The sequence below is a fragment of the Ursus maritimus genome, unplaced genomic scaffold (assembly GCF_017311325.1).
Source record: "Ursus maritimus isolate PB19 unplaced genomic scaffold, ASM1731132v1 scaffold_2, whole genome shotgun sequence".
NCBI classification, from domain to species: Eukaryota; Metazoa; Chordata; class Mammalia; order Carnivora; family Ursidae; genus Ursus; species Ursus maritimus.
In genome coordinates, this window is record NW_024424452.1 from 797,912 (window position 1) to 818,608 (window position 20,697).

General features: G+C 57.4%; 2 protein-coding genes across 3 annotated transcripts in view; one reads left to right on the top strand and one right to left on the bottom strand.

The window, feature by feature from the left end:
* CUNH7orf50 (chromosome unknown C7orf50 homolog) overlaps positions 1-20,697 on the bottom strand; it is a 119,284-nt gene that overhangs the window by 57,985 nt on the left and 40,602 nt on the right. The gene's annotated exons all lie outside the window — the stretch shown is intronic.
* On the top strand, positions 7,938-18,810 carry LOC121103716. The gene is made up of 2 exons (XM_040634654.1): positions 7,938-8,251; positions 16,034-18,810. The coding sequence occupies exon 2, from the start codon at positions 16,052-16,054 to the stop codon at positions 17,039-17,041; it is 990 nt and encodes a 329-aa protein (XP_040490588.1). The 5' UTR covers positions 7,938-8,251; positions 16,034-16,051; the 3' UTR covers positions 17,042-18,810.

The following is a 20,697-nucleotide window of genomic DNA, read 5'->3' on the forward strand; positions in this document are numbered from 1 at the left end:
TGTGACTGAGTTAAGTCTGCCTGTGCAGAATCATGAAAGTACACTGGATGCCAGGGCCCTGGTCCTGCTCGCCCCTGGTAGCTGTGAAACTCTGGACCGGTTCTGTAGGACCCATCTACTTCCTTGCCAGTAGATCCGGGGCAGAATGAGAGTGCTCCAGGTTGCTTCTGTCAGGAACGTGCTATTTCTACTGAAAGACGCGCCCCCCGCCACTCCAGGTCTTCAGATGCACCGGGGTTTCTTTACAAATCCCAAAAGCCTCAGGCCTGACCCCCTCCACCCTCCTCAAGCTGCGGGCTGCACGATGTGTAGTCCCGAGGCCACGGCTCCCCTGGGAAACCCTGGCGTCGGCTGAGTGACCAGTGTGACTACACGGTCCCCAGCACTGCAGCCACAGAACCTCTCACCTCCAGCATGCCTGCTATTGCTCGACCCCCAGTTCTGTCACGGCGGGTGGGCAGGCCTGGGGCCAGCATCAGGCCAAGGTCTACCATGCACAGCCAGGCTCGTGGGTCAGGAAGCCAGCAGCATTACTAGCAGAAATGGGATCCAGTGGGTGGGCTGGTTTGCAGTGGCAGTGCTAGTTCAAAGAAAAAGACCCTTTTCCTTGCTCATCTGTTCTGCTCTTTGCTCGAGGAGAAAGAGCTCCTAGGAGAGAGGGAAATCGCAAGAGCACAGAGCTGAGGGGCACGTGGGTCTCTGCCCACAGCCCTTGAGTCCCTCACCCCAGCCGGGGACCCCTAAACAGGAGAGGGACCTAAAATCACTAATTTGTTTCCAATTTCTCAGTGGCTCTGGTTGCAAACTGGCTTGTTTCTGGTGACCTCCTGGGGGCCTGAGAGGGTCCTGCCACAGGTCCTTCCCCCATCCCAGCTCCCACATGTGCTAGTGACAGAGGGCCCCCGAGGCATGTCGGAGCCTGGCAGCTCTTCCTGGTGGAGCGCAGGCCTGAGGCAGGCTGGGTCTCTCAGGCAGACCCTTACCTCTAACGGAGACTGCCGCCACCGCTTTCGCAGCGTCCCTGGGCCTCACAGACAACGTGTCTTCACCTCCATGCTCTTCTCACTGCTGGGGACACCTCTGCCACCAACCCCACATGCTGCAGAACCTACTCCCCATTTCACGTTTGTTCATCCACATTCTTGTACTAAACTCATCTCGGATGAACCTGGTGTGACCTGGCACTTCTCTTCCAGGTATGGGACCTTCCAGCGCTTCTGCCAAGTTGCCAAAATCAGGGAAAGAATTTTGAGCTGAGAGAAGAATGAGGAACTATTTGGAAAAAGCTAAAGTAGACTGTGAACTCAATCATATATATATATATATATTTTTTTTTTTTAATTGACCAATTGGTATTTCCCCCGTGAAAGTTTATGTTCCAAGGTCGTTAATTTTGTTATCAAAACTTCTTAATGATTTACATTTTTAAAATTAGTTTTATTTTTGTTAATTTACAAACACTCACCTATCTTGCCATGCTCGTTTAAGATTCTAAAAGGTGAGTTTAATCTTAGGTTTACTTCATGAAGGTTATAGAATTTATCACAGGAAGCCAATGTACTGCTAATTGTGGCAAACATGTCCATAAGTCAAACATCCATTCCTTTATAGAAAGCACCTGATAAAGGATAAACCTGGAATAAATTATTAAGAAACTAAATTACGAGTCCAGTTCTTGAATTTAAAATCAGTTAGAAAATTTGGGGGCTTTTTCATTTCTCATCTGTTAAATCTGCTCCAGGGGACGCGCCCATTGGCCTAAAGTTCTACATAAACGAGGCAGAAAAACCCGCTAAAGAAAAACCCACACATTTGAAAATTTAAATTCTTTGATAGATGTTATCCAATTTCAGAATTCTTAAAATGTGTATTTCCAGGGGGCTAGGATGTAGATCAGAAAACAGCACAGAACTTACTACCACAAAATCAGTATTCCGCCTGGCGACACAGATGCCGACGTCTCTAGTTGTTTCCCTGTGGCTCCTCGGTTACAGTCACAGTAATCTGACCGGCAGCCGTTCCGTGGCTGCTGCAGCCACGTGTCAGAGGAGCCGTCCTCCGACGGTGGCAGAGGGCGCTGCGAACGCCACCGTACAGGTCTGCTACGAGGGCCAGCGGAGAGAGCCTTACAACTCGCGCAAACCTTACTCTTCCGTGAGAATAAAGACTTACAACCTGCTGACCGCGTCCCTAGGGCTGAGGACCGAGCGGCGTGTCCTGGAAGCTCCAGCAGCTGGGGGGGGGGGGGAATCCGCTCCTCCACAAGAGGTCAACATGCTGTGTACACAGTGAGCGAGTCATCTAAGAATGAAAGAATTTGAAGATACCCATTTTATATTAATAAAGAATATGCAGTTTAAAGACTTTTTATGATTTGCCTTATTCTGTGGATCGTGCACGTGTGTAACGCAGGAGTCCTGAGTACAAAGCGTTTGTTGAATGCCTGTTGTGTTCCCAACCTCTCTCCTGGTGTTTAAAACCACTTAACAAGAGGCGCTCTCGGCCCGTCCGCCGTCAGCATCATGTGAACCTGTGACTAAGACGCCGAAGCCCGAGGTGCTGAGAGCCTGGAGCACGGCACGCTCACGGCACGCTCCGGCCGGGTCCTGAGTGCCAGCGGGCGACACGGGACTCACAGCTACCTTCCGGGTTGGAGAGCAGGCGTGTTTGTGGAGCTCCACCCAGTGGCCGTCGGCAGACCTTCACTCTGCAGGGCAGCCGGGTACTGGCCACGGAGCCCCGGGCCACTGGGGTGCTTGGGCCACAAGAGGGTGCTTCTCACAGGTTTTACCGCTGAGGTGGCTGGGGTTGGGTGGGTCACACTCGATGATGTAATTCAGTGATTTTCTACAGTGGCTTTCACCCCCAAACCAGCTGCTGAAGAGCAGACATCCTGCTATACATCCCCCAACGGGACGTGTCCTTCAGAAACGATCCCTTGAGGACACGGGCCCAGACTCCATGAGGCTCCCAGAATTCACAGCAAATTGTGCCTTCACAAAAACACAGCCTCTGCAGCAGTGGAGAGGAGCGCTCTGTCCGCCAGGTGCTGCCCCACACGCACACGCATGCGCACACAAGCACGCTGGCCACGCCAAGCCCACACAGCCCCAGGTAGCAACACTGGCGTCGGCAGAGCCCAGAGCCCACAGGGACAGTAGCCGCGAGAGGGCCCAGGATGCTGCTGTTTACAGGGCAACTTCACACTGGAATTTCTCATCTCCAAGTGAAGCCAAACATTTAATGCAATGTCCTACATATCAGGGAGCTTAAGAAGTGCTATGGCTGGAAAGGTAAATAAGAAATAGTTGTAAGATTACACACGCTTTTTAAAAACTGTTGTAAAAGTTTCTATCTGAAAAGGCACTGGTGAATGGTGGAGTCTGGAAGGGGAAAGCACTGTTGCCCATGGCCTCCGGGCCTGCTCATGCACGGCCAGCTGGAAGGCCCCATGGGTCCAGCCTCTGCTACGTGGGGGCTGCCCGTCACCTGTAGCATCCAAACTGCTTCTGTCACAGATGGGGGGCCCATCACTGCCAGTCCCTTCCCACTCCCAGACTTCTTAGATCAAGGAAACGCTCGTACAACGGACTCACGATTCCACATGGTGCAAATGACGCTCCCAAAAAGCGCAGGCCGCCTGCCCGCCCCCTCCCCCCGCCAAAAGGAGAAGCCCGCACTCCTCCCAGCCTCTGTGGACACCTTTCACCTCTGCACACCGCGGCGCCTCACCTGCGAGGAGACAGCCCGCCAGACTGGGCTGAGCAGGTGAACACTGGAGCCCTAAGGGCGGGACTGTACTCGCCACCTGGTTGCGGAGACAGGCTGCCAGGTTGAGGGGGTTGGAAGTCGGGGTCGGAGCCACAAATAACCCAAACATGGTTTTCTTCAGGAAAACATTTGTCCAAACACCCCAAGCAAGTCCCCCCAGTGTCTGAAAAGGCCTCATTACCTGGCATGATGGGTTCGCTCCAAGAATCTCAGGTGACCATCGAGGCCAGATGAGCACGGAGCTAAATCAGGAAAGAGCCAGCAGGACGGCCATGGGCGCGTGGGCAGACAGACCGCCTGGAGGGGCACTGACTCAGCTCCCTGTGCTGGGAGCACCTGCGGGGTCACTCCCACGTAGCCACGCCTGCCAAGGCTCCCATCGTCCCACACTACCACAGAGAAACACTAGACCGTGGCCTGGGCTGGAACTGAGATTAGTAGGTCCCTAATCAGCGTACTCTTTCTTCCTCTTGCTGACTGAACAGCAGCAGGAAAAGGAAAGCCAAACAAACAGCTTGGTGGCACGTGGGGGCAGAAGCCCAGGGAACAGGGATCGGGAACAGACGGGGAGGTGGGACCCCCCGAGGTGACGGGGAGGTCCCTGAAGCGGGACGTGGTGAACTGTGTTTTCAGAACAGAGGAGTTCTATGGCATTTATCTCAAAGCCATTTTTGAACACGTAGTGAAAATGTCTTAGTGACAAGAGTCAAGACACATGCAGGGGTCATCAGTGCCGGTACTGAGAACACGACATAAGAGGCGGCTCCCCCCAGTGCCCCGCAACCACGCACCTTCCTGTCTGTGTGGACTGGCTTCTCCCAGACACACCCTCTCTATGGAATCACAGAACATGTGGTCTCTCGTGGCCCGTTGGTAAGGTCCATGCAGGCTGTGGAAGGTGTCGGTCCTCTCTACAGCTGAGAAATGCCCTACTGCACGGGTATGCGTTTTCTTATCCGTCCCTCCACCGATGGACATTCGGGCGGCTCCGCCCGCGGCCACTGTGAGGAGAGCTGCTGTGAACGTGGGTTGTGCCAGATGCACGTAGAAGGCCGTCTGGAGGGGCCACGCAGTACAGCACAGTCATGTCCTCGGCCTGGGCTGGGCTGCGGGCAAAGCCAAGGGCAGATGCTCTTACTGCAGAGAACATAGAGCCCGACCGTCCCGTGCTGACACACAAGGACAAGACGTCCCAAGACAGTGTGGTCTCGGACAGAGGGGTACGTAGGAGAGCCACTGCTCCCTGAATGGGCTGTCCCATCGCCTTCTCAACATGGGGCAGAAACACGGGAGGAGCAGCAGGGACAGGGAGACCGCTGCCAGTTCTGCTCCAGTCGAACAACCCACCCAGCTGACAGGCGGGCCCCGTGCTCTGGGAGGGGAGGGAGGATAAGGGAGGGCGTGGGGTCAAGGGCACGCCTTCTTTCACGCTTTCTCATGTCCAGTATCTCCGTGCGCTTGGCGTGTGCAGAGCTCCGACACACGTCTGCCTCCTCGCTGGCATGTGCACTTGGCACCGAGGGAGCATGGGCCGCACAAGGGATGCGGCAGGCCAGGAATGAGGCCGCACCGCACTCCGTCCCGGAAGCCACGTCTTCCCGCGCCCCAACCCTGATTTGGAGCGCACAGCCTCGGGGCACAGACAATCCAGTGGGGAGTAAATCAGATCCATGGAAACGCAAAGAAAGGATGTGACAGAAGGCGGGGACGAGGCACCTCAGGAGGAGGGTGCTGGGGTGTCCGAATGGTAGATGGACAGTGGGCTGGAGAGGGATCCAGGCCAGGCTGGTCCCGGGGCTCGGCTGCAGAGGCCGGCCCACCTCAGACCCACGCGGGCCCTCTCTTTGTGCGGGTCACAGCATCTGGCATAAACCTGCGTTTAGGGACCGTCTAGGTGTACCAGCCCATCTCACCCTCAAATACCGACGTGCGGCACTGCTATAATTACTGCCGTCTGGCCGGAGGGAACGGAGGCCTGGGAGCTAGCCGGCCTACCTTCACACCCCCAATCTCAACGCCTCAGGCTGTCCCCTCCACTCGGGACCAGAAATTCAGGATATGTACGCTGGTGGTTCTCTTAGCAGCTGTGTTTGTCCTATGCTTCGTCCCTCTGCCCACGGATGGCTGGGCAGGAGCCCTGGCAGGTGGAGGGCTGGGCCCAGCGGGGAAGGTGCCCACAAGAACAGGACGCAGAGACGCAGGAGGCCCTGTGTCATGGTGGTTCCCGCGGCCCGACCAGCCAGGGACTGGCTGCCGGCAGCGTGAGCTCACAGCCTGGAGACAGACGCTGCCTATCTGCTAGCAGCAGCTACGGCGCAGAAGGAATGCATTTCTGGACACTGCAGAACGGAGCCAAAGCATACACCCGGCCTCCCAGCGGAGGCAGCTGGGGAAGACAGTGCGGTTTTCTCAGCTTAACGGAAGACCAGAAGGTCAGGGCAGGGAGAGGCCAGCTGGGCCAGCTGGGCCTGTCGTTCTTCCAGTAGCTCAGACATTTCCCCCACTAGGCTGGGAGAGTCCGGAGGGAAAGCTTATTGCACTAAATTGGGGCTCTCAAAACCCCCAAGGCCCAAGCTCATGGGAGCAGGAGGCAGGAAGCCCCAAAGCATAAGACAGAAATGGTTACTGCTCCCTGGGACCTCACTCTGCCTAAGGGGGCCCCAGATTTCACTTATGGGAGCAATGTCCCCATGATGCCAGCAGAACTCGCACTTGAGCACCGTCCTGTCCCCAGGAGGGACCCGTCCCTGGGACAGTGCCCTGGCCCCACGTAGCCCAGTCAGGCTTCTGACGAGCCCGATGAGGCCCAGCCACCAGCTCCATCGTCCCAAAGCATCCTTCCAACAACCAGACGCGGCCCTGTAAGCCCATTCACAACAGGAAGGGTGGGAGGCCCGCAGTCACCAGCTTCAAGTGGCATAGTGAGGCCTGCAGTTGCACGTTCAGACTCAGAGCCCAGACAGCTTGCTCAGTTGTGCACAAGGAGACCCAGGGAGGCGTGCCAGCCACTGCAGTAGCTCAGGACACCTCTGCTTGCTCGTGTGCTGGAGCCTTCCTTCCCCTGCTGGCCATGCACACTCGTCAGCGCCTGACTCGGGGCTTCCCTGGGGGTACCAGTGGGCAGGGGCTGATTACCAAGAGGGTCTAACGGCAAGGCACCTCATCACCCTGGGAGCTGAGAGGCAAACGCAGGCCAGCGATGCTGACAGAGACCCAGCCGCCCCCTCCAGGCCTCAGGTCTCCCATCTCTAGAGATTAGCCCTGGTCAGTGGTCCTCAAAGCTCTGTGAGGCTTCCCCACTCCTGGGCAGGCTCCTAAGCAGTTGGGAGTCTCTGTTCCCAGGGCTCTGGGAACACAGGCCCCAGGCTGGCTGGCTTGCAGGTGCTCATCAGCAACAACACCGTAGGAACCCCCCACGTGGGGAGTCCAAGTTGTAAGATGAAACACGGTCCCTGGCCCCAGCCTGGGCTTAGCAACTGAGGGGTCTCCCAGGTGCTTTCTTTGCCTCCCTGGAGCCTCTGTGGGTTTTCCCTGGAGCTCACATGGTCGTGGATGCCATCAGTGACCCCAGGGGGCTGGGTGCTGCACAGAACGCCCCCAAGTGCTCCTCTACCTTATGCAGGGCCAGCTGCACAAGGGATGCAGACATGTAACGAGGCCTCTGCAGGTCGTGTCTCCAACCAGGGCTGGCCCGGGGACAGCTGCCCCAACCCATTGCTGAGCTCTTGCCTCCTTTAGGCAGGTCCTCTCCTTCAGGAATTTGGTGGCCCCCAGGCCACTTCCTGACTCCCCCAAGGCTCAGGACTATGTGGACCCCATCCTCCCTCCAAAATTCTTACCCGTCCTGTGCCCAGCCTCCTTGCCAGGGCGTGGGTGACCAGATGCGGATGACCCTTGTGGCAACAGCGCCCTGACTCTGCCTGACCCGAGTGAGGCTCCAGGCACAGGCACTCACTGATGTCCACCCTGCTGTCGGGGGCAGAGGGCAGTGCCCGGTCGGGGTGGCACCAATGCTGGCCCTGGAGCTGAGCGCATTAAGGAGAAGGCTTCAGGGGACTTTCCTTTGCAAAGCTACACAGGTTGGAAGCACTTTCCCCTGTTATGGGTGGGGTTTTAGGTCCTATTTTAAGTTGCAGACGCCTGCTTTCTGGGAGGGACCATTTTGTGAACGGGCCAGTGTGTGCAGTCTACAGGAAAACCGCTGGATGCCCACAGACACTGGGAGGCACAGGCACGCACATTACTTTCTCTTTCCGTGAAACGAAGCTACCTCTCTCCGTAGGCCGATTTGAATTTTTCTGGGTCACATGGCCAAACCATACTCTGCTTAAAATGCAGTGTGTGCGGTTTGAATGACTTGAGACCAAATTCCTGTCTTGCTTACAGGACCGTCGGTCTGTGCCTGCTGTTTCCAGTGAGCACAGAGCAGCTGAAGCAGAGGGCAGGACTGGAGAAGGCCGCGTGCAGGCCCCTCGCACAGGTGAGCTGCCGGCCCTCTTGGCTTTCTTCTCTTTCCCCGCCTCTGTGCCCCCCCTCCCCCCAGTTTACTGTGCCTAGCACCGCTGACAGCGCGGGCTGACGGGCGATTTCACAGCGGAGCGCCACTTCTCTCTGAGAACGAAGGCTTCTTTATACTGTAGGTTGGCTCCAGTAGAAACTAAAACGGGATTTATTTTTCTAGCATTTCCACCTGGAAGCGACTGAGCAGACTGCCCGGTCTTCCTCATGAAGGAAAGACCAATAGTGGCTCTAGCTCTGTGTCCCGAATGTGGGGCTAGGAAAGGCTTGCCAGCCATCAGCATACACTCTGGGTGCCGCCCGGAGCTGCCACAGGCATTTCTCGCACTGGGTCTCCATCCTCGGGCACAAACTGGAGGGGCTTCGCTCTGGCAGAGCACAATGAATGTCTTACCGGAGGCACATCTGGAACGTATACGTTTCATGGGGCGCGGAGCCTGGAATGGGGGGGGCCTCTTTCCACGACCGCGGCTGGGCGGGGCAGGGAGCCCAGACCCGCGGTGTTTCCGCCCAGAGGGTGGAGCCTAGGAAGGAAGGAAGATTCCAGTTTTCAAAGCAGGCAGGGGCAGCCAGCCTTCTGCACAAGGCAGGCTTTGTGTTCAGGTGATGCTCAGCGTGGTGTGGAAGGAAAGGGTCTTCGTGACCACCCGAATCCTCTCTGTACGGGAAAGGAAGCACCCAAGTGCCCGCCACATGCCACCTTTTCTGACAGAATGTTCTTAAAGACACTCAGGGGGGACGTACTGCTGACACACACCCAGGAGCTGATTAATTTGCCCAAGATCACAGGCCTACGGAGTGAAACACCGGGCTGTCCATCTCAAAGAGGGGCGGTGTTCACCTGCTACTGGGACAGGGCAATGACGGAAGCTCACAGAGCAGAGCCCTCCAGGACTGCTGGGGACAGGGCTGGGCCCTGCACGTGCCCCTCAGTCGGGGGCCCGAGGAAGGTCAGGGCAGCAGAGGGCGGGGCTGGACGTCAAAGCTGGTGATGGCAGGACAGAGACTGACAGGGGAGGGGTTTGCAGGGCCACACAGCGGCCACCGCACCCCCTTGCCAGGCGCTGAGGTCCACAGCACAGGACGTGGCATCACCGCAGGGGCCGTGTTGGGGGAGGGCAGAAACAAGGGTCTGGCAGCTGGCCTGGCCGTACAGCGTGCCACGGCACCCACAGAGCGCCGGCGTTAGATCCGGTCCTGGGACCGGCATGAAGCAGACCGCAGAAGGCCACAGACATCAACGCCCTCCTGTCTGGTCCAAATGTGCGCTCTGCCCCTTTACCACCCTCAGGCAAGACCACTGAGGACCCCAGTCGTGGTACAGCCCCTGCTTTCTGACAGACAGCGTCCGCTCCTCAGACCCTCCTCCAAACCACCCACCAACCCCAAATCCTACAGCAGGCCCCGCTGCTGCAATGCTCCGCGGGGCGCACAGTCTCACGCACCGCAGCCGGCCTGGTGCCAGCTACGGGTGTTCTCGCGCTAAGGTGCTGATGGCCCGTGAGGACAGGAAAGCGGCGGACAGGGCCAGGGCCAGGCTCCTCATGAGTGCTTGGTACGGGTGCAGGCACAGGTGGCTGGAGGCTGCATCTCTAAGCCGGGGGTGGGTGTCCCAATGCTCTGGGGAGGAGAGGCCGCGCCCGTGCACGGGGAGGCGCTGGCCAACACCAAAGACCACAGGGCTGCCGGTGGACACAAACGGGTACCCCTAGGCCAGGAGACCCCCAATGTCTCTGCCCTTGGAACTGCCCAGACCAGCGGGAAGCTTCTCACGGGGGGCTGATAAGGGCCTCGAGTACAGACAAGGGGCTCTCGCCGTGTCTCTGAACGGCTGCTGAGAAGCCAGGGAGACATGGGGGAGAGTGCTCAGGGTCAGAGGAAGACCCCGTGGGCGCCCAGAGGCCCAGGGCTCGGCCTGCCTTCACAGGGTAAGGCTTCCACAGGGGCGCTCTGGCCTCTAACCTACGCAGGGAGGCAAGACATGTCCACGAAAGGTTCGGGGACGGCGGCAAGGCAGGGTCCTCTGTCCAGGCAGGGACGTCCGCTGTGTGAGGAGCGGGCTGCCCCACCACCAGGTCACACAGGGAGCAGCTGTGTCTCTTGGAGGCACGTGTGTGCACATGTGTGCATGTGCCTAAGTGTGTCCAGGAGAGACAGAGGAGGTCTCGGAAGACGCAAAAGAAGCAAAGTGGAAATCTTTAAATCTTCACACTTCAGTGAGGTTATTTTCCCCAAAACCCACAGAAGACATTCAGAACGGTTCAGGAATTCACGTCTTAGGACCGCCAGGAAGGAGAGGAGGGAGACACCCAGCACCAGGTCCCAAAGAGGCAGTATGGGGTAAGCAGGGTCAGGCGCCCTTCCCAGCCCCCAGGTGGGGGTGAGAGGCAGGCGCCCGAGGCTGGCTCCCATACGCCATCTGGACCTGAGTCCTGGGGGGTCCCCTATGCCCGGTGTCCACAAAAGCTTGTGCCCTCCACACCGCACCACCGTAAAGCCGGCCAGGCTGTACAGCACAGGGCCTGGCCATGTAGGGGCTGAACGGTGACTCATCAGGCCCAACAGCTCCCCGTCTGCAGGGAGCAGGGAGGACTGGGATGGAATGGAAACATTTACACAGCCAAGACCAGAAGGCGCTAAAAACGCCAAGTATTGCCAGAGGGAGTGAGAGAGGGAGGAGCTGGCCAAGAGGGAAAGGGGTTGGTGCCCTGGGACTGAGGGAGAAGGAATCCTCCCAAGGGGCTGGGACAAAAGGCAGTTTACCTCCCCTGTGCTCCGTCCCGTAACTCAATGCCTGCCCACCTTCCTGCCGCTAGACTGACATGGAGCATGGGCGTCAGGAGCTGGTGGTGGGGAAACGACCTCAGCCAGACCCCAAGTGATGGCTGCCCAGACGTTCACATCTGAGACCGACGGGGCCACAGGGCAGCGTGCGCTCGCGGACCCCAGAGGTTCACATCTGAGACCGACGGGGCCACAGGGCAGGGTGTGCTTGCAGACCCTGGCAGAGGGTCGTGCCGGCCAGGCTGAGGACATGGCACAGTCACCGAGCAGAATCCTGACCACCTTCCATATAGAAAGTTTGTGAGCCTTTCTGGGAGCACATGTGAAACACGCACAGGACTGGAAGGGACCCAGCAAAAAACGACAGCAAAAATTCAGAGACGCCGTAAGTGTCCTCAGTGGGGTCCCAATACTAGAGTCGTTACTCATCCATGGGGATGACAAGAAGGGCCACGCGGACACAGGGAAACCACCAAACAACCCAGGTGCTCAGGGCACTGAGCAGAGTTCCCAGGGATGTAAATACGGGCCCGTAACAAAGTACGCGTTAGGAGCGGCTGCTGGGAGAGGGCCCTGCCGAGTGAAAGCTGGACCACCACCCAGGGCCCACGGGGGGCCGAGGGAGCGCAAACCCACAGGAAGCCGCCCTGCACACCCCTCCCATTCTGAAAGCCTATTTAAGGAGCTAGAGCCGCGAGCTGCTGTAAAGAACACAGAATTCTCAAGGCTCTGGCCTCGGGGAGCTCCCAGGGGGCCCCAGAGCTGGGCCCTGGCAACCCTCTTGTGTGACTCAGAAAGGGCCCCCGAAGCCCTGGTTCTCGGCCTAACACTGGCACCAGAAGAAGGCACGGGTCTGCCTCGGAGGGTCAGCCTGTCTTCCAGGGGAATTCGGAGCTTCAGCTACGACCCGTGCTGGAAAGCACAGTCTCTGGCAGGGATGCAAAACCTCAGAGCCGCTCAGGCAAACACCGGCAGCTTCGCATCAAGTCAGACGCACACTCACAGAACAAGCCCAGTGCCCTTAGCAGGCGTATGGATGGAGACGCACCGCACACACACAGTGGGACAGCATCCGGCCAGGAGGGAGGACACACTGCCCTCACGGCAGCACACACGGGCCCGCGGCACGCCATGCTCCGCGAGACAGAGGGGGACAAGTCCTGGAGGACATCACATATCTGTGCAATTGAAAGTTAAACCTATTTAAGAAACAAACCAGGGCGCCTGGGTGACGCAGTCAGTTCAGCGTCCGACGCTGGTTTTGGCTCCGGTCATGATCTCGGGGTCGTGAGATGGAGCCCTGCGTCGGGCTCCACTCTCAGCGGGAAGTCCGCTTGAGACTCTCTCTCCCTCTCCCTCTGCCCCCTCCCACACTCCCGTGCTCTTTCTCTCTCTCTCAAATAAACAAATCAATCTTAAAAAAACAAAAACCAGTGAAAGGGTGGGACGGGGGTCCGACGAGGGCACCGACGAGAAGCAGGAAGTGACTAAGCCAGGGACCCACTGCACAGCTGACGCGCGGACAGTACGACGCCGGGCTGACCATCACTACGTACGAGCATCAACGTCACACGCAGCGCTCCGCACATTTATAACATGTAATGCGTCAAATTAACCAAGTAAAAATTTTAAAAACAAAAAAAAGAAGACCCAGTGATCCCACTCATAAGTGGTCACCAAGCAAAAAAAAGTATGACGCTCACCCACAAAACTGTACGTTCGTGTACGAAACGCTACACGTGCATCTGTGAAGCAGCTGTGTTGTAAGAGCCAGACCCCGGAAACAGCCCCCGGGCCAGCGGCACGGCGCACGACAGTCAGGATACTGCTCAGAGACAGAAAGGAATACGCTCTGACCGTGCACCGCGGGGGAGTCTCCCGTGCCGTCTGCCGAGGGGAAAGGCGCCACGCGTGTGGGTTCCATCCCCACGACATCCTGGAGAAGTCCGAACAAGAGAAACAGAGGACAGCCTGGACAGCGGCGCGGGGGGGCACTGAGCACCAAGAAAGGACGCAGAGGAATCTCGGGGTGATGGAACCGTCTGTGTGCTGTGCGTGGTGGTGTTTACGTGACCAGACGCATCTGTAGTATTCAGGAAAAAGAGTAACTTTTATCACATGTAAATTTTAAACATGTACAGATTCTCGAGCCAAACCATCAGGTTCTGATCTTGATGCCATCGTTACCGACCGGCTCACTGAACAAATGACCCCATTGCTCTGCGACATGGTCACCACCACAAAGTGGGATTTCAACTGTCTACCTCCTGTGGAAAACTGTACGGTTTGAGGGAATTCTGTGGAACATGCTTCCAACAGCGTGTAGCAGGTGGTGAAGACTCGGCTTGTCAGTGAAGGCCCTGACTCCCGTGAGCCCTGCCCCCCCCCCCGCACCCCTTTGGGGGTTAGCCACAGGAGCTGCAGCGGGAGGGGGAGGACTGTCAAGGCCAAAGAGAAGCCATAAGACAGACAAGAGACACAAGAGAGTCAGGGATGTGGGTGGGACTTTAGATGGAAGAGCAGGCATTACGGACAATTTCACAAGAAGATGTGTTCCACGTTTCATCATCTTTCTGAATAAAACCAAAAGTGGTGGTGAGGGGAGAGCTGGCGGACAGCCCGGCCCCTGGGTGCCACCTTTGGACCCTGCAAAGGCTCGGCCCAGAGACACAGCCCAGCAGGTGTGCTGGGAGAAGGCTCCATGCTCCTTGGACCCAGAAGGGGGCAAAGCCAAGAGCCCAGCAACCCTTCCCAGGCTGGCCACAGCGAGACCAGGGATTCAGACACGTGTCAGGTCTCACCTGCTGGGACACCTCCCCCCTGGGCCTAATCCTAAATGCATAAAACAGTGCTAGAACTCCACCCTTTGCCCACACAGCCCTGGGGCAAAAGGATCAGAGCCCGCACACCTGTGTTAAATCCAGGAGAGGGAGCACGGCACCGGCAGCAGCACCCCACTTTGAGGGCTACTGGGACACTAGGGGCCACTGCGCCCCACCATCCTCGGGTGACTCCTTTCCTTGAACTCCCCTTGCCTGGGAAGGGGTTGCTCTGGAACCCAGCGTGCAGTCCCGTGGGGGAGGTGGGACCAAGAGCTCAGGTCGCCATGCACCATGAGCAGTACTGACGGCAGCACACCCACTCCTGGCTGTGGGCCCACAAGTGCACAACCTCTCACCGGACAACCCACACACCGGACGGAAGACATTGTGAGGCGGGAGCTCCCTGCACTCCCAGGAAGGCCCCTTGCCTCTGGAGAAAAGCAAAGGACAAGGCAAAAAGCAGTCAACAGCTGAGGCATCTGGGACGCACTGTCAAGGCCATATTTGGGGACGCACACCCTCTGTCCACCTGGCTGGGTGACCCAGAGCCTGGCCATCAAATCAGGTGACAGAGCTGACTGCCACAAGCCGGGTGGCCTCTGACAATGAGCGCCCCTGAAACCACCAGCAGAGAGAGAATGGCTGGCCCCAGGAAGTGCCCGGAACACTGGCCAGATGCAGGGATCAGATGCCGGCACAGCCTAATGCTGTTTCCTGACCGGTGGTCAATGTTCACAAGATCTTCTTTCCAATTTACCTTAATTAAAGATTAACATTCCAAATCACTTCCTCTCTGTCGGGTCACTAGTCTTAATTTTAGAGTCACTCAGCGTCCTGGCACTCACTCATCACCCTCAGCAGCAGACAGAACACAGCCCAACTCCCTGCATCTCCCAGAAAAAGCCAGCCGGACGCGTACCCGCAGAAATGTGTGGTTCGAGTCACCTCTGCAGGCCCGTGGGATGGAGAGCAGGGTCCGTCCTTGGGGAGAGCTACCGCTGTGCCAGAGGAAGCAAGCGCATCACTAGCCGACCTGCACACGCTGCCCCCACAGCCGTCGGTCAGACGGGCACACGCATCTGCGTCTGGGCACGGGCGCATCCAGGAAGGACACGTCTGTGTACCCAAGGGTGCCGCGTGTCAGCCTGTGTAACAGATGCTTCCAGATGCAAAGTCTGCTACTGAGACAGCTCTGGTGGTGTGTGGTCAGGAAGGAAGACCACTTGTGCTCTCTCCTTCGGAAGTCCGTGCGGGCCGTGTGTGGTCACACTGCGTGACTCTGCCGGCCGGGCCCCCAGGCCGCCCCTGCTGAGCACGCAGCCGGCTGTGGGGCCAGGCCCACCGTGAGCAGTCCATGAACGTGAACTTTCCAATTGCATTGCCTCGACTTCCTTAGAATGAGCAGCTACTCTACCTCCCAGCCTCACCTGCTATTTGGTTAAAATTTAAGGGGGGGATAGGTGTATACAGAAACGAAACCGTTTCTGTGACCAAAGACTGGCCAGGAAGGCCGTGGGCCTGTCAGCACTGCAGTGTAAAGCCCCAAGTCAGGACTTCGCAGCCCGGCTCAAACAAACAGCTCCTGGCTGAGAGTAGGAGGCACTGCAGTTCTCGGGGGCCCCTTTCCGTCTCCAGAGTCAGTGCTACAGAGTGTGGTCCTCTCAGACAGGCCAGAGTCCGTCAGATTTCCTCAGGGTCCAGAAGCTGGATGGCCACACGCACACGCGTCTCAGAACAACGCGGATCCCGGCCGTTCCCTCCCTGAGGCAGAGGACCCCTGGAGGGGCTCCAAATCTGGGTCCCCGAACTCCACTCCCCAGCAATCTTTCACTGACCCCCAATTTGGGGAGATCAGGCCCCTGGTGCCCATGCTTGAGGGGTGGGACTATGATGTGACCTCGCCTTCTCAGAACAAGGTTCCGATATGGGGGGAGGAGAGGTGGAGGGCCACCCAGGCCCCGGCTCCCGCGGCACAGCGTGAATCTGCCCCAGAACCCCACACAGGGAGGCCAGCTGTCACAGCAACCCCTGTACCCACCCACCTTACGGGCACAGGCTCCCTGCCCCCCGGGCAGCCCCCCTTCCCCCAGCGCGACCCCATGGTGACATGGTGACAGCGCGGTGTGCTTCTGTTGCAGCTCAGCCACGGCGGCGGGATGAGCTCCCACAACATGTCGTGGGTCCGGTACCCGAGCCGCGTCTCCACGGCCGTTGAAGACGTCATCACCGCACAGAGCATCGTCTCCAGATGCCTGCACGTCTACATGGCTGTATGCGTCCCGGTGAGCTTGGCGGCCGGGCTCTTCAACCTGACCACCTTCCTAAAGGGCCGCGCCAGGAGGGGGGGCCTGGACGCATTCCTCTCAGACCTCACGGTCACCAACGTGCTGGTGACGCTGCTCTCCCTCACCACCATCAGCCGGCCGGACTACATGGTCGCCACCAACCTGAGCTGTGCCGTCCTCTCCTTCCTGGCTAACGTCTGCTACTTCAACGTGCAGTACGTGCAGCTGGCGATGCTCTTTGCGTTCCTGCCGCAGGGCTCTGTGCCCTGCCTGCGCGCGGCCACCAAGGCGGCCCAGAGGCCCGTGGAGAGCCTGGCTGTCATCGGGGGCTGTGCCTTCTGCAGCTCCCTGGGACTGGTAGCCCTGCTGGGCACATCCGGGGAGCTGTCCAGGACCGCCCTGTGCCAGGTGGACCCGCTGACCGCCTGGCCCGAGTATGAAATCGTCAAGGTCAGCCTGGGCTTCGGGCTAGCCCTCGTCCTGAAGCTGGCCTTCCTCCTCCTGCTTCTTGTCCAGCTAGCCTGGCGGGCGGCCCCTCCCCAGAGGGATGCGGCCTCAGCTCGCCCGGTCGTGCTGGCCACGGCCCTGACCACGTTTGCCTGCCGCCTCCTCTACAACATCGCACTCCTGCAACGGGCCCAGCTGAAGCTGCAGAGGGACATCGGTTCACCCAGGGACGAGCTCCTCATGAACCTGGCGGAGCTGGTCCTGTTTGCGGAGAGCTGCGTGAACTCCCTGGCCATCCTTGTCCTCCACAGGCCTTGCAGGCTGGCCCTGCGGAGTGTGCCGGAGCGCCTCACCCAACGGTGCAGGAAGGGGGAGCCCAGCGATGGCTTCTCCTTAAAGAGAGTAGGGGAATAAGGCAGGGCGCGGCCGCAGCGGACGAGCAAGCCGGACAAGTGAGGGGGTCTTCCTGGCAGGGAGGGAACAGACCATGTGCTGGAACTCCAATCTGTGTGGTGAGCGCCAACGGCGGGGGACGGGGTCGTCTGGAAGGCTCTGCGAACTAGCTGCCTGGCATTGGCTCCACGTCCGCAAACGTTCCATACTCTGGCTCAAACTAAATGCTTGCAGCTAAAGGAAACCCTGCAGATCAAGGGTGCACCGAATGTGGGGGCCAAAGCTGGTCAGACACAGGTCTGACTGGGTGGAAATGCCCTAAATGCTGGTGGGGCAATTCTGTTAGCCTGTCTGCAAGCCGGCATCCTTCTCTGCCCTCGCCCAGCCAGACGCCAGAATCTTGAAAATAAATACATTATTCAAATAACTTCAGGGCCATATTATAATCTGGTCCTACAGGGTCATTAACTGCTTAACCTTTAACACTGCCAGAAATTTGGACCGCCTAAATATTGCTGAGAGCAAAGAAATTTGGTTTTATCTTCTTAAATTTATCATCCTCACTGGAGGCCTGAGAGTATCACCCACACGCTGATCAAGTGTCACACGGCACTCCCCGCTCCCTGCGACCTGGCAGGCGGCTGGGGCCCATCGTAAGGGCTCTGGGTAGTCAGTGAAAAGGTCGGTGACCAAAACCCCGTCTGCTCTGCTTGACATCATGTGCAGAAAGGCTGGTAACAGACGAAACATACAAAGTTCAGTAGTTAATCTTTTTTTTTTTTTTAAAGATTTTATTTATTTATGTGACAGAGAGACAGCCAGCGAGAGAGGGAACATAAGCACGGGGAGTGGGAGAGGAAGAAGCAGGCTCCCAGTGGAGACGCCCGATGTGGGACTCGATCCCGGAACGGCGGGATCACGCCCTGAGCCGAAGGCAGACGCTTTAACGATTGCGCCACCCAGGCGCCCCCAGTAGTTAATCTTAATCCAGAATTTACACTTCACCGTTCTTGCTAGATTTATATTAAGATTTTCCTGGTTGAATAGGGAAGGGAGGCGTGCAAGGGAATGGTGTCTCTGATTGTGGGAACCTGTACCTTCGACGGTTTCGGTTTTTTACGAAGACCTGACTGTTAGAGCAGTTTCAGGTTCACAATAAAATGAAAAGCAAGTAAGAGATTTCCCCCACGCCCTGCCGCCACACTGATATCCCCCCAGATGGAGCATCTGTCACAACCGAAAGACCTCCACCGACACATCACTGTCACCCAGGGTCCACCGTTCACGTCTGGGTCCACTCCTGGTGGTGTACATTCTGTGGTGTAGATGGGTCTATACGGACACGTAGGCTCCATGACACCATCACAGAGCACCCAGTGCCAAAAACGCCCATGCTCTGCCTCTTCACCCTTGCCTTCCGCCCCTGGCCCCCGGCCCCCACCCATCTTCACCGCCCCGCAGTCCTGCCTTTTCCGGAACGTCCCATGGCTGGAATCCCACCGTCCGCAGCCGGCTGAGAATGGCTTCTGTCACTTAGGAACACACGTGTCGGGCTCTTCCATATCTTGGCAGCTTGTTTCTTTTTAGGGCTGAATAATACTCTGCTGTTTGGACAGCTTCTAGTTTAATGAATATTTTATGTTACTCTGCAAACTATAGGACAAAAACATGCCTTTTTCAATGTTGACACATCGGTGTTACTTCTTTGGAAGAAAAAGGATTTGGATTATATGGTTAAGTAGCTTCTGTAATACTCCATTAAAACCCTAATAAATGCTTTAAGAAACCCACTCCCCTTCTGTTTCTGCTCCTCTGTGCGCTCACACACTCAAAGAACCCTGGCCCGGGACTGCAGGCAGGCGCGAGGCCCGTGGGGGCTGGCAGGGCGCACGAAGGAGAGAGCTGGGCGCTCCTGGAAGTCAATGTGCTCCTCGCAAACGGCATCAGGACTGACACGTTCAGCCTGCTCCTTCGGGCGTGACAGAGTAATTTTTACTAGATGCTAGATGTCATGAATTTCCCTATTGAGTGTTTAATTTTACTCTCTTATTTTTTTTAAGGATTTTATTTATTTATTTGAGAGAGAGAGCAAGCAAGAGAGAGAACATGAGTGGTGAGGAGTGGCAGAGGGAGAGGGAGAAGCAGGCTCCCCGCTGAGCCCGGAGCCTGACAGGGGACTCAATCCCAGGACCCTGAGATCATGACCTGGGCCGGAGGGAGATGCTTCACGGCCTGAGCCCCCCAGGCGCCCCTTACTCTCCTCTTTTAAAGAGCACTGAAGTTTACTCCGGCAGGCACGTTGTTCCCTGTAGATCCGTGGGCTTCTCTGGAGAGTTGTGTTTAAGCTTCGTGAGGCAGGGTCTGGAGTGTCCCATTCTGGGGCCTCTCCTCATTGTCACAAATGCTCAGTAATGTCTCGTCTGACTGGGCGGAAGGAGAACGCAGCCCCGGCCTACATCGGCTCTGGGAGTTGTTCGGCTTGGAGCTGGCCTGCAGCTGTTCTCGGCACAGCCTTGACTCTTCACACTAGGCACGCATAGGGTCAGCTCTCCGCACCTCAGAGCTCTTCCTCGACCTGGCTCCCTGTCTCCAGCCCCATCTCCTGCCATTCCAGCTCCTTCAGCCTCCCAGAAACCTAATTCCATCCCCTCATCGTGGTCTGGTCATCCCGGGCTGCTCAGAACCCCTCCTGCCTCAGACGAGGGGGCTCAGTGCACCTGCTTCCTTCTCTCTGAGACCGGGGTCCTGCACTGCCCACTGCCCCAGTGTCTGAAAACAGCTGTGTCCTCTATTTTATCCAGCTTTTTAATGGTCTATGGCAAGTCCCCCAATGTTACTCATTTATGGCCAGAAGTGGAAGGACCTAAATTAATGCATAAATACACAATAATAGAAGCCAACAGCCTACTAGTTTTATAGGCTCACATGTGCTCAGGGCTCCTTCGAGAAATGGCCGACAGCACACACGTAAGCCAAGCCCAGAGAATCTGATCCCACTGAGTTTCTCAGTATTTTGGCTAAAGGAATACTTTTAGAACCTGACCACAGGAATGTAAATCGGTGGTTCTCAAACTTTTTCTTTTGAGCCGAAGGATCCTTTCTTTAAACAAATCCTATGAGGAAGCCCAACGTCTGAAACACAAAAGGTACCGTTTGACGGGAGAGGAGGTGGGGAAACCTGACTTCTAGGACACCAAGGTGCCCCTGGCCCCAAGCACCAGCCCCACATGGCTGTCGTCTGCTCGTTCCTCGCCCTGGGACAGACAGGACACACTGAGAACAGGAGCTCTTCAAGGACAAACCTGAGAGAAAGGTCAAGAGCCACAGAGAACTGTGGTTTTTCTAGCGTGGGAGGTGCTTCAGCCCAGAAGGCGCCCATGAAACCTCGATTGGAAAAAGATGGCTCAGAACAGAGGGGATAGAGGGTGAGAGGAAGCCACTTCCTGCAGATCCCAGCCTCTCCCTGGGGACCCAGGCCTCCAGCTGCCATTCTAGAATATGCCACCCGCAAACACCCCTCCTCGGGGCAGAGCCTGGTGTGCACCACCCACCCGCGCTTCTACGAGCCACATGCACTGTGTTCTGGGTGCCACTGGCACATCGCTCCCAGAGAATTAGAGGAAATGTCCAGAAAGCTCCAGGCAACGGCTGAGAGGAGCCCAGCTGTCCAAAAAGTC

Coding starts and splice junctions, on each gene's coding strand:
- LOC121103716 (XM_040634654.1), top strand. CDS start 16,052: ATGAGCTCCCACAACATGTCGTGGGTCCGGTACCCGAGCCGCGTCTCC.